Here is a 12531-nt window from a genome sequence, read left to right on the forward strand (position 1 = left end):
AGACAGGATGTGTTCTGGTCTTTTTCTTTGCTTCTTAGCTTTTTTATTGTCTCTTTCGAATGGTGTGTAAATGGCCATTTACACTGGCAGGGCAAGCTAGTGTATATAAACACGGAGCAAACCCCACACTCACCAGCACTGATGATATTACCAAGTCGGGTAATGAAATGTCTGCAAGCAAGCAACCAAGCTCAGAGAGCACCAAGGACTCCACAATTACTGTATTAAAATTACAGAGTGTCAATTTTGGAACATCTGCTTCATGTAAAAAAAGAATATTAAAATAATAATGTAAAGACAGTAATAATAATGTCAAATAATTAGTAATAGCTATGTAAAAAACATTCTTTCTCCTAAAGAAAGCAGCAGATCTGAAGTACAGATAGCCCGTCAACACTCTGACCACAAAAGGAAAAGTTAAGTCGAAGGATGTAGTAAAGGAAATGAGTCAATCTTCTGGGACGTAATAGGCCCATCCAGTCAGCTGCCCTTCTTGAGGGGACTGTCACCTTCTTGGAAGATGCTGGTGGAGGAGCGCAAGGGAGGTGAAGCTATTATACAGCTTCAGCATGTAACACAATGAGATGTAGTGATGTAACATGGACATATCAGGGAAGCGTGAAATTCTCCAGCGGGGACATTAGATAAGCAACAGGACAGCCTTGTTCAGCTAGGATCTGAAGAGGTGCTTGGACCCTCAGGATTACAACTGAGCCCATGAGGCAAGTTCCACGTCCGGTTGTGCCAGGAGAGCCTATGTATGCGCACGTGCTTCTCCAGTGAGTATTAGACAAGCCAGGAGCGCTCCTCTTTTGATGGGGTTGCGTTATCCACCCGTGGCACAACTTTCTGGCCGGCTACAGAGAAAGTATTTCTCTGTGGAGCACACGGTGCTGCTGGCCCCCTTTTCATTCACATATGCACACAAGCCTTCCCCTCGCACTGGAAACCTGCAAAAAAGACAGGGAGTGACTATCTGCATTACAGGGGTAATTAAGGGCAGAAACCAGCATGACAGCAATAATACTTCCAAGAAGGTTCCCAGCTTTAGGGCATAGAGAGTATCAGCCTCGCTGTCCCTTCAAGATGCACTGGGTCGACCTGATTATGAAGTCTGGCGTTTACAGGAGTCACGTCCAACGAATTTGGAGGCCGGAGGACGCGGGACTGGGAAAAGCTGAAGAATAAATAAATACGCACACGCACACGCACACACACACATGCACATGGACTGACACAAAGCAGAAAGCATCCATTTGAAGGCATCGCTCAGTCTTGAAACAACTGCACAGCATATTGTGGTCACATCCTCAGCTGCACAGAAGAGTAAAGGTCTCACTTGGCAAGCCTAAATGAAACGAGAGTCGAGTTGTGGCCGCTATTTCCCATTTCTGTTACCAGATAAACCACCAATGGTATCTAGAACCTGGGAGTTGGCTAGCCAAACCGTAACGAAACTAGAAGTGCCTTCCGGAAATCGTTCTCCAAATTTGCTCTACACTTTAAATCTGAATATTAAATCTATATATTAAATCTATATTAAATCTGAAGTACTGCGCTGAATCACTGAAATTTTGAACTGAAATTTCAGATTCAGAATCGGTAATTCAAATTCCAAATGGTGTAGACTTGCTAAAGTGTTTGACATATACCTCGTTTGAAATTTATTAGGCTTTTGGCCATCTGTCATCCCCTGTAAAGTGTCTTAAAACGTGACAAATAACTTGGACAGAAACAAATGGTGCTGCTTGGTTCCTTTTACAGACTTGCAGAGTAGGAAGCGTAGAGGTAGACACTCACACGGTGGATTTTAACATTGGAAACTCCCTTTCTATCCTACTGGTTCCCCTCTTCTACGTGCAAACAATGGTTATTTGATGAGGACATTGATTTGAAGGCCATTTGATCAGGTCTCTGAATCCCTCACCCAAACCAATTGTCAAGTCAGCCTGATTTGATGACTTGGTTGCTTTTCAAACAAGCATTCTTTTCCAAAGGCAGTTGAGTCAACCTTTGAATTAAGGATCTGAACCAGATCAGGGGAGGGTCGATACCCCACTCGTACCGTACATGTGAACATTTATTTGCCATTTCACCGTGACCTCGTTCATACCCTACAGAAACTGACTTTGCGGAGAAAAAGCAAACTGCAATTGTGAATTGTTGCTTTTATGACCAACTGGGCTGGGATCCTCCTCCCTGTTTACAACCATATCAAAATAGGCATCAGAACCATCTGCTTTGGAGAAGGTGTATCATCTCAGCCATCCTGAACATCTCAGCCCATTCCAGCTGGCCAGCGCTTACGACCACCAGACATTACATACTATTTCCTGAACAATTTTCCTTTTTTTCCTCCCCTTTCAGTGTTTTATTTTTTGGGGAGAGAAAAAAATGATCTTGATTTTTTTTTATTCTTTCAGCCACTCAAGCTGAAGTGTAATGTCTATAAATGCTTCAAATAGGTAAAATACAGGTAGTCCTCAACTTACGAATGCTCGTTTAACAACGGCCCAAAGTTATGACAGCCTCAGAATGGCCTGTAAAGTACAAAATATTGTACCCCCCCATGGTCACATGATCACATATTGGACGCTTGGCAACTGGCTCACATTTATGACCGGGTGCAGTGTCCTGCAGTCATGTGATCGCGTTTTGTGACCTTTTTGCCGTTTTCCAGCAAAAAGTGCCCATTGGGGAAGCTGGATTCACTTAATGACCGCTGTAAAAATGGTCTTAAAATCGGGTCTGGTCACATGGTGACTTGACCTACAACCACAACGACTTATGTTGGAAATTTGGGTCCCAACTGTGTTCATAAGTTGAGGACTACCTGTAGTTATATAGGTCATATAAACAAACAACTAAATAAAAACATACTTACTGTTCTTTAAACTCTGTGCCATTGGACCATTTCCAGATCTGGTTAACTTCTCTTGAGAGACCAAACCAGTAATGAGGGGCACCCAAAAACTCCACCCAGAAATCCTAGGAGGAAGGGAGTAATGTATAGTAAAATCTTCATTTAACAGACTAACTGGGGAAAGCGTCTGTTGTTTTTGACTGTCTACTGAATACCAAAATACATACCAACATACATTTATGTCGATTTACTTCATTTTTACAAGATGGTAAAATTAAGGTAAAATTAATGTGTATGCGACTGCCTTGTCAGGACTACTTCAGATACAGTGGGCTTGTCCATTATTTTGGGGAGCTATCCACACAGAGATTGGGTCTGTTGCACCCAAAGTCCACTAAATGGAGGTCTACCAAATCAAGCTTTTTACTGCAACGATATACATGTATCTATTTAAATTTGGGATGTATTGCACAGGATTCAGAAAAGTGCAGGTGAAATTCAGCAGGAATATACTAGTTTCTCTTACTCATAATGATCCCCCTCCTATTAACGTATTAATAGCTCATCAAGAAAACAAACAACAAAAGTTCACGGCAGCTTTTATGTATTTATTTGGTTTTGTGCCATTGATGTTTGACTTACTGATCACACAGATTAACCTTCTCCAGGAGGACCTGTCCCCAACCTAGTCCTTCAGATCTTTCAACGGTGGACCAGTTGCTGCTGTGATTGACCATATGCCTTGCTGCTGGTCATCCTCTTTTTCTCTTCCCTCTGACCTTTCCCAGGGTTATTAACTTAAGAGAGTAGAGTCTTTATATAATGTGTCCAAAATTTAAGCCTGCTTACAAGGGAAGCTGAATTGGAAGAAAATGAATGTGGTTTAGTAACTGGAGGAAGAAGCATCAATAACTTGTGCTGTGCTGATGACGCTACCCGGATAACCAAAAAATATAAAGGATCTGCAAGCTCTAGTAATAAAAGTCAAGGAGCACAGTGAAAAAACTGGATTAAAATTAAATATTGTATTTGTTGTTTATTCGTTCAGTCGCTTCCGACTCTTCGTGACTTCATGGAGCAGCCCATGCCAGAGCTTCCTGTCGGTCGTCAACACCCCTAGCTCCCCCAGGGACGAGTCCATCACCTCTAGAATATCATCTGTCCGTCTTGTCCTTGGCTGGCCCCTCTTCCTTTTGCCTTCCACTTTCCCTAGCATCAGCATCTTCTCCAGGGTGTCCTGTTGTTGGGGCAGGAATAAGTGGACTCACTGCTACCAAATTACTGAAAGATGCCGGACATCAGGTAATCTATCTATCTATCTATCTATCTATCTATCTATCTATCTATCTATCTATCTATCTATCTATCATTCAAATTTTGCTACCGCCCATCTCCCCCAAAAGAGGGACTCTGGGTGGTTTACAATAAAATTAAGACTATAATAATAGACAATTAAGATTTTATAAAAACAAATTACAAATATAAAATACAATATAAATGTATAAAATCCAAGAGGTTAAAAATTATAATCAGGTGGGATGGGGTCTAAGGCAAGAGCCAACCCCATGAACGGTTGCCCACTTTCCCGCTCCATGCGAGATGGCAGAACCAGGTTTTCAGGGCCCTCCTGAAGGTCGGAAGTGAAGGCGCCTGCCTCACCTCTGGGGGCAAGATGTTCCAAAGGGTGGGGGCAACTGCAGAGAAGGCCGCTTCCTGGACCCCGCCATGCCCTCTCTGCCTGACCAGGTGGGGTGGGTCGATGTTGTGGGGATGAGACGGTCCCTCAGGTAACCTGGCGCCTGCCATGTAGGGCTTTAAAGGTCATAACCAACACCTTGAATTGGACCCGGAAGCAAACCGGCACCCAGTGCAGCTCGTGCAGTAAAGGTGTTACATGTGCCGATCTAGGGGCACCAAAAATAACCTGCGTGGCTGCATTCTGGACCAGCTGAAGCTTCTAGATACTCTTCAAGGGTAGCCCCATGTAGAGTGCATTGCAGTAGTCGATATGGGAGATGACGAGGGCATGAGAGACTGTTCGGAGGGCCTCTCGCTCCAGGAACGGGCGCAACTGGCGCACAACCCGAAGGTGAGCAAAGACCCTCCTGGCCACGACTGCCACCTGCTCTTCAAGCAGGAGTTGTGAGTCCAGGAGGACCCCCAACTTATGCGCCGGGTCTGTCTAGGGCAGTGCGACCCCATCCAGAACTAAAGGGGGCAATTTCCCAGATAATGCTGAGAAAGCTGGAAGGAAAGAAGAGGACAACCAGCAGCAAGTGGATGGATTCACAGGAGTGCTGGAACACCTGAAGGGCCAGGCTGGGGACAAATTGTCATGGAGAAGATCTATCTTTATGGTAGTTAAGATCAACACCAACCTGATGGCACATTATATGATGATGATGATGATGATGATGATGATGATGATGATGTTTTAATAGGACTGCTTTTTTATATTTGTGAATGCCAGGACTATTATCCAGTTAATCATGTTATCTACTTTTTCCTTACCAATTCACTCTGAGTATCAATCACAGCCAACAATGCATTAAATGAGGAACAGTTCTTTAAACTGGTAAGCCAATCCCTTTCTTCTTTTGATATATAGAAACATTTTCCTTTGTATCCAATCCAGGAATCTGGACAGGCAACAACGCTAACAAATGGAGGACAAGGCAGAAATATTTCTGTTTTTTTAACTGGAAATAAAACAAAATGCAGAAATCTTAGAGCTCACAATGAACTATAATTCTGACAACAAAGTCTGAATAGTTAATATTAAGATACCTCACTTAAACTGCAATTCCAGGATTTTTTAAGGAAGCCAAATGAGTCAATCTGTAAATACAGATAGTCCCCACTTACCCACAACTGGGACTGGCAATTCCATCACTAAGCGATGCAGTTGTAAAGTGAAAAATCCTGTGACTGTGCCCAACTTATGACGGCAGTTTGTCAGTTCTGGCTGTGGGTCATTAAGCACAACATCACGTGACTGCAACTTTCAACTTCCTGATGGCTTCCCCAGTGACTTTGCTTGTGACCCTGGGATGCTGTAATCATTGTAAATGTGTGCTGGTTGCCAAGTGCCCAAATTGCGATCATGTGACTGCAGGGACACTGTGATGGCCACAACGTTGAGGACCGGTCACAAGTCTCCTTACTCAGTTCTGTCATAACTTTGAACAGTTGCTGAACGAGAGGTCACTAACTGAGGACTACCTGTATATACAAACATGTATATAACTTTATAACATAATTTTAGATTTGCATCCTGAATTTGTGTCAGTACACTTCCTGTATCTCCTGGTTGATGCAAACAGCTGCATGCTGGGTTGCAAGATAGTCCCTAGTTCAGAGATCTTAGCTTGCACAGAATAGCAGGAGCATATCTGGAACACAAACAGACTTTGGTTGTACTTCTGGCAATCTAGCCAAATGTGCCAGAACTAATCAGTACTGTGCTTACTATCAGCTGGGAATGCTGCATGTGACACAGGTACGACCAAGGTCGGTAACCAAGTCCACAGCTGTATCTTACAAAAACGTGTTACCTGGAAACTTCAGTTGTCCAAAGCCATGATGGGCAATGGAGTCAATATTTACCAGCCATGATCCAGTGATGATCATGGCATGTTTAAAATTGCAATTTGGAATGTAAAAGGAGTAAATGAAGGTTATTGAATCAAATGCAAATTTGTTTATGTTGGATCATGCTATCTTCTTGCCTTTCCTCCCATATCTGCTTTGGCTTGTCCTGATTTTCACCTAACAGTCTTTCCTCCCAGGGGCATTTGTGGGGGTGTCAAAGAAGTCCAGATGGCAATCACAGCGGCACAATAAAACTTCTGCCTTTTTGGATACACACACAACATCGACACACGTACAAAAAGTCCGGGCTTCAACTGCACTGCCGCAATCATCATCTTGACTGATTTGACCCTCCCCCCCTCCCAGTTGCTTCTACTTCCTTCCAAATCATTCTGGGGCTTAAATTTAATCATTCATGCATGTGGTGACCTTGATTTGAACAACAACAACAACGAATTATGGACAAAGTTCAATAGAAATTTCTCATTACTTACCAGCCAGTGCAATTATAACAATGCTCAAAAGGATGACTAGAACAACAGTTGCTATAATGAATATTCTGTCTTTAATGCACTTAGGTGTGAGAGCTGAAAAACAGACAGGACAGTATGAGGACATGAAGTTCATGATTTTACGTTTATGTTTTTTGCTGTTTTTATTGTCTTGTGAGCTAGCCAGGGTTGTAGTCACCCTATGGATGGCTATATAAGTCAGACAGACAAAGAGAGAGAGAGAGGGAGGAAGGGAGGAAGGAAGGAAGGAAAATAATCAACCACTATTAATGCCAGAATTTGCCCTTTATAGCAAGAGGCTGCACATTTACCCTAAACGACTGGCTACAATTTCTATGAACAGTTTTCGTATTCTGTAGCTTAGAACTGTCTTCTTTCAGCTCTGCATGCTCCAGCTGACATACAAAGCTGCACGGCAGAGGAATTTGGGAAAGGAAGCCCAAAGCGTCTGGAGAGCTTTCGGTTGGAGAAAGCGGATGTGTTTGCATTTATCGACAGTTAAAAGTTTGTGGTCTGACTTGCAGCTGCTGATCATGCAACAGTTAAACAACTGAACTTCCCACTTCCCCTTCCCCTTCCCCCTCCCTCTACAAGGAACAAAGGAAGAGGGCAGTTAGGGTGCCCTCAAGGAGCACAAAAGCACAACCTTGGGGTCTGTTTTGTGTGGCCTTCAGGTTTCTTTCCACACACAAGAGAGCAGGTTCTGGAGGCTGGAGTGGCTAATATCCTCACAGCGGTGGGAGACACAAAGTCATTTTGAATCCCACCTCTCTTAAATGCCCATCAGCCCTGGCAGAAGAAGAAGCTGGCAAAACTTGTGAAAGTGTAATGTCCAAGTCCAAAAGTTTAATATCACAAAATACAACTCAAGTGCTGCAGCCAGTGTTTCTCAACCTTGGCAATTTTAAGAATTCAGGGAATTGAAGTCCATGCATCTTAAAGTTGCCAAGGCTGAGAAAACAGTGGCTGCAGCTGTTTTTTCCATAACACAGTGTGGGCAGGAGGGTTGCCTTCAACCCAGTCCATGAAGGAGAAGCTGGAAAAATGTACTGAGCAAAGCAAAGCAAAGCAAAAACCAACTGCAGTTGCAAAGTGTAACGAAAGCAGGAAATATCCACAAAGAATAAAAGAAGACAGGGCAACATTCACAGATGAGTGTAAACATAAGACTACATCTCATGTGATTTTCATGTGCTACTGAGAAGTCCTTGTGAGGGGCAGTCGAAGATACCCCTCCGCCTCCTTCCGCTAATGCACAGTGCTGCTCATGGACACCAGCTCTGCACTGAAGGCCATCTTAGGAGGGGTTTCCCAGCACATGTAGCATTCTTGCAATTACTCATACTCGTCATTCAGTGCACCTACTGTCTGCCTGTCAGCTACCAAACCTTTATGTGAGCTGGTGCCAGAAAAACCTCCTCTGCATCGGTGCAAAGCAGTTCTAAAGAAAGAGAAGACTCGCTGGCTGCACAGTCACCCAGGAAGCAACTGGGGGGGGGCGGGGGGGGAGGGAGAAAAACAGAGCATGCCGCCCAACTTCCTCATCTTCCTCAACAGGATTACATCAGTTAACCAGACCTTGTTCTTTGAGGCAAAGGTACTAACATCAGTTGTCTGGTTGATTTGGACTTCCCTCTCTGACCACAACTGCCAAAAATCAGTGGCAGGGTTTCTGCCCTGAATATGGGAAACACTCACCAAAGCGATATGGGAAACTCACCAAAGCTACAGCGTTGGCCGTAAAGTTGGCTTTGTGTGAGATTCTTTTTTTTAAAAAAAGAAACAGACCCAACATCCTCTCCTCAAAACCAGGAAAAAATAAAAAATCCTGGTTTTTACCATAGGCATGCCACAGCCCCACCCACTTTATTTCATTACCCTCCCCTCAAAGGATACAAGGGCCCCAGGCAGGTTCCCACCTCTGTTTTTACCAGCATTTCGTGCACTCTCTGCATCAGGGCTCCTGGGAGAAGATGCAGTCGTCGCCTCAGGAGTCAAACGATCAGAACATCCAGAATCCCCTTCTGCCCCTATCGGAAGGCAGAAGGCAACAAGTGGGACAATGCCTACAGACGTGCTCTAGTTTTGCTATTGGGAACGCACTGCCCCCAATACCAAAGCAGGGGTCCCTGTCTTTCCCAGTCTAAACAATTCAAAGGAATATTTTAAGTAGCTGACACCTCACAAGATCCCCAAATCTTGCACCACCGAACGTTCACATGCAGGATCTCAAGGTGACTCCCAAAAATCTCATGAGAGTTGCCAATCTTGCAAGATTTCAGGTGATTATATTAGGTGGTGGTGGCCATGTCACATGACAATACCGTGGCCTAGATCTGGGATATTTCCATTGCCTTTTTAGTGCACGCTGGAGGACCTCCTTGCTTTTGCATAATCAGATATACAGTATATGCTGCTGAATTCCATCTGACATTCCAAAGAGAATCCCAGGTGTGATGGTCTCTGACTTACTCTGTGAGCCTCTCTCCATCTTAGAAGATCATCTGGAAGGGTCCTTTCAGGTGCTCTTCCTGATCCAACAGATTTAGAGTATTTGGTTCCAGTCCAGCTCTTAACATAAGAACCAAAGATTACTGAAGAAAACAATCCCGCTTTCCAGTTCTCCCTAATTCTAGCTTGAGTCCAGTCATCTCCAAATATTGCTGATCAAAACTTTTGCCCATCCAAGTTTGCTTTTTCAATTCATGCCTGTCTTACGAATTACGATTCCTCTGTTTAGAATAGACACCAAAGGTTTTAGCCACAGAATCCGTAAGAGTTTTCCTCTGACTTCATCAGTTACCCTAAGATTTTTGTCCTGATTTCTGTAGTTCTCAGCTGGGTGAAAGTAAGATCTTAATGCCTCACCTGTAATTTTCCCTGGCATCGTCCAAGCTGTCTGTTACAAACGAAACCAGGATTCAGACTGCATGGAAATCAAAGAAATTGGCATTGCTCATTCCTGTAGACAATTATCGTTGACATTTATTTTTTTCAAATTTCTGTTTTTTCAAATTTCTATTATTATTATATCTTTGACATATTACTGTAGAGAAGATGCTTCCTTAAACAACTCTTCTTCAACTTGCTGCCCTCCACTTGAATCAGGGTTTCTCAGCCAGGGTTATGCGGCTCCCTAGGGTTCTGCGAGAGGTCCCTAGGGGTTCCCTGGGAGATCACGGTTTTAAAAATTATTTCAGATTCGGGCAACTTCAGATAAAGAAGTTTCATTCTTTATTTTCAGTTTAAGAACACTGTTCATGCACCTACACAGGCCTACCCATGAAATGAATATAATGATGTTGTACCTTCTGGCCTGTATCTGAGCCTGAATGTGCAGGGGTTCCCGGAGGCCTGAAAAATATTTCAAGGGTTCCTCCAGGGTCAAAAGGTTGGGAAAGGCTGATTTAAGGGATACCTTTCATTGTGTTGAGGAAACCACATTTTAGCTGACCTTCTCACGCATGCATAAATCACTCAAGGTCTATTGCAGCAGATGTTCTTTGTGTATTGTTTCTGATCTTGCCAAGGCCTATGGATACTCACTCACTGTGTTACTGACCTCAATCCTATTGGAGAACAGCATGGAGGTTTGGCTTCTTTGTACAAACACTCCTTGTTCCCAGAGATAAAGGGAGAAGTGGCTAAAATGGCAATCAAACCTTTGGAAAGTTGGGAGAGAGACGGAGGGAGGGAGGATTTTGTAAAGGATATTACAGAGTTTTAGGGAAACAGATTTTTCCTCCACAGCCCAAACTGTCCCCCAAAGCTGTTGCTGGGCTTCCTCATTTCGCAGACAGTAATCACATTATCCCACGACTAGAGAACCCGCACGCTCCCCAAAATGCAATAAAGCGGTCCTAGTAATCATAGCATTACACACATCCTTAGCAGCGCGCGCGTGTGACCCAAGCTACTGTATGCCCTGCTCGAAAAATAAAGCCCCCAAACCGGGAGGGCCCCTATATGCACGCTAGCAAAGTCATTGCTGGAACAAACCCTTGCGATTAACCCTCAAAGGGGCAGGCGCACTTGTGCGCGAGCCGCCACGGGGACGCGCAACCCCACCGAGAGTCAGCCACGGAATACGGGCGTATCCGGGACGCCCAACTCCGGTGGAGGCAGCTATTCGGGCCTTTGAGGGTTCAGCCCCGACTGACGGGGCAGGCCCTCCCCTCCTCCTCAACAGTATTTAGTCCAGGTGGCGGCCGAGAGGCCAACCCCTTATCTCGCAGCTGCCGCCACAGCAACCCGCTGCTCTGCAGCTGCCGCCTTCCGCTCCAAGGCACCTGCAGCTGGTGATAAAACCGTTCTCGCGGCTAGCAAGAGAAAGGCAGAATTGGCGGGGGACGCCTGGAGCTCGGCAGAACAAAGGCCGGCAAAGCTCCGCGCCGTCAGCCCAGGCAGCTGCTCGCTTGCTCCGGGGCCAGGAGCGGGACTGGCCTTCCGAGGGCCGCGAGGGAAGCTCCCCCTCAGGCGGGAGAGCCGGGGCTACAGGGGGACGCGGCTTGGGGGCTGCCCTCAGCGGCTGGCTGAGATATGACGCCCCCTCCCCACCCACCGGCATACAACGACGCTGGCGGGAGGCGGAGCGCGAGGGAAGCAGCTCCCGCCCAGCCTGAAGGCCCACCGAGGGCGCACGGGAGTGGAAAGAGGCTTTCGGAGAGGCTCTTTAAACGCCCCGCCCCCGCGGCCGTCGCCCCGAAACTACACCCCTTAAAAGTAGCCCCCAAAACGCGACCCGCAAACGCCAAAACTTTCCCGCAACTGCTCTCTAAAACTACCCCAGCTGGCAACGCTGCAGGCAGCCCCCCTTCCCCACCTGAGCGTCCAGCTCCCGGGCGCTCCTTTCCCCTCGCAGCGTTGGGCTCCGGCTCTTCCCTCCCTCCGCTCTTCAGGCGGGGCCGCAACTAGGGTCTGCGCCACCCGCGACAAACATGGATTCCACGACCATTTTGGCGTCCCCCCCAGCGCGGCGCACATGCCCCGCTTGCCCCCTCTAGTTGCGGCCCTGCCTTCAGGCCGATCTCAGCCGACAACCGCCCTTCGCCACCAGCAAAACAACACCCCCTCCATCTCCGAGGCTGTCGCGACGTACGACAAGCAGGTGGCTTTGAACTCAGGGTCTGTGCATCTCCTGGGGATCCGTGGATAGATTTCAGGGCTCTCCGAACCTGGATGGGGAAGAAAATTACAGCCTTAGAGAAGAGAATATCTTATCTGCAGCTCAGGGCTGAACTGTGGAGAACTCGGTGCTCTCTGAGCTTGGCTGTTGGCTTACCCAACTAGGTAACATCGGTGTGACATATTCCCGACTTAAGAGAACCTCTAGTACTAGGAGATGAAGTTAGATCAGCGCTGTTATTTTCAAGTTGGAAGCCTACAGGACAGTTTTGTGCTGTAACAGCTGATTATATCTGAGCTGAAGACAAAATCTGTACGTGGGCAATACCTTTTATTGGGCCAAATCTAAGAATGGGCAAGCTTGAGGTTCTCCAGAACCCTTCATCAGGCAAGATGAAGATGACAAAAAAGCAGGGGGAGGGCCTCCCTGCTATTGCTCAG

At 45.9% G+C, this 12531-nt stretch overlaps 1 protein-coding gene across 4 annotated transcripts; it reads right to left on the reverse strand.

The window, feature by feature from the left end:
* Positions 1–307: 307 nt before the first annotated feature.
* LOC134488949 (C-type lectin domain family 2 member D-like) lies at positions 308–11828 on the reverse strand. 4 transcript variants are annotated; one of them, XM_063291309.1, is made up of 8 exons: positions 11789–11828; positions 9835–9892; positions 9439–9537; positions 8886–8996; positions 6949–7041; positions 5375–5562; positions 2885–2988; positions 308–950 (listed from the first exon to the last, which is right to left on the reverse strand). In XM_063291309.1, the coding sequence occupies exons 3-8, from the start codon at positions 9455–9457 to the stop codon at positions 827–829; spliced, it is 639 nt and encodes a 212-aa protein (XP_063147379.1). In that variant the 5' UTR covers positions 9458–9537; positions 9835–9892; positions 11789–11828; the 3' UTR covers positions 308–826. The 4 variants fall into 4 exon arrangements, with proteins under 4 accessions (XP_063147379.1, XP_063147382.1, XP_063147381.1 ...); XM_063291312.1 differs by having other exon boundaries at positions 8898–8996; positions 11789–11826; XM_063291311.1 differs by lacking the exon at positions 11789–11828 and having other exon boundaries at positions 9835–10992.
* Between the last annotated feature and the right edge of the window lie 703 nt (positions 11829–12531).

Source organism: Candoia aspera, chromosome 2, assembly GCF_035149785.1.
Source record: "Candoia aspera isolate rCanAsp1 chromosome 2, rCanAsp1.hap2, whole genome shotgun sequence".
NCBI classification, from domain to species: Eukaryota; Metazoa; Chordata; class Lepidosauria; order Squamata; family Boidae; genus Candoia; species Candoia aspera.

Bases quoted from the DNA above. Each gene is read 5' to 3' on its own strand.
- LOC134488949 (XM_063291309.1), bottom strand. The intron at 7,042-8,885 runs GTGGGAACCTGC...TCTGTTTTTCAG, and splicing joins AAATGCTGGTAAAAACAGAG to CTCTCACACCTAAGTGCATT. The intron at 2,989-5,374 runs GTAAGGAAAAAG...CCTTCCTCCTAG, and splicing joins TTGATACTCAGAGTGAATTG to GATTTCTGGGTGGAGTTTTT.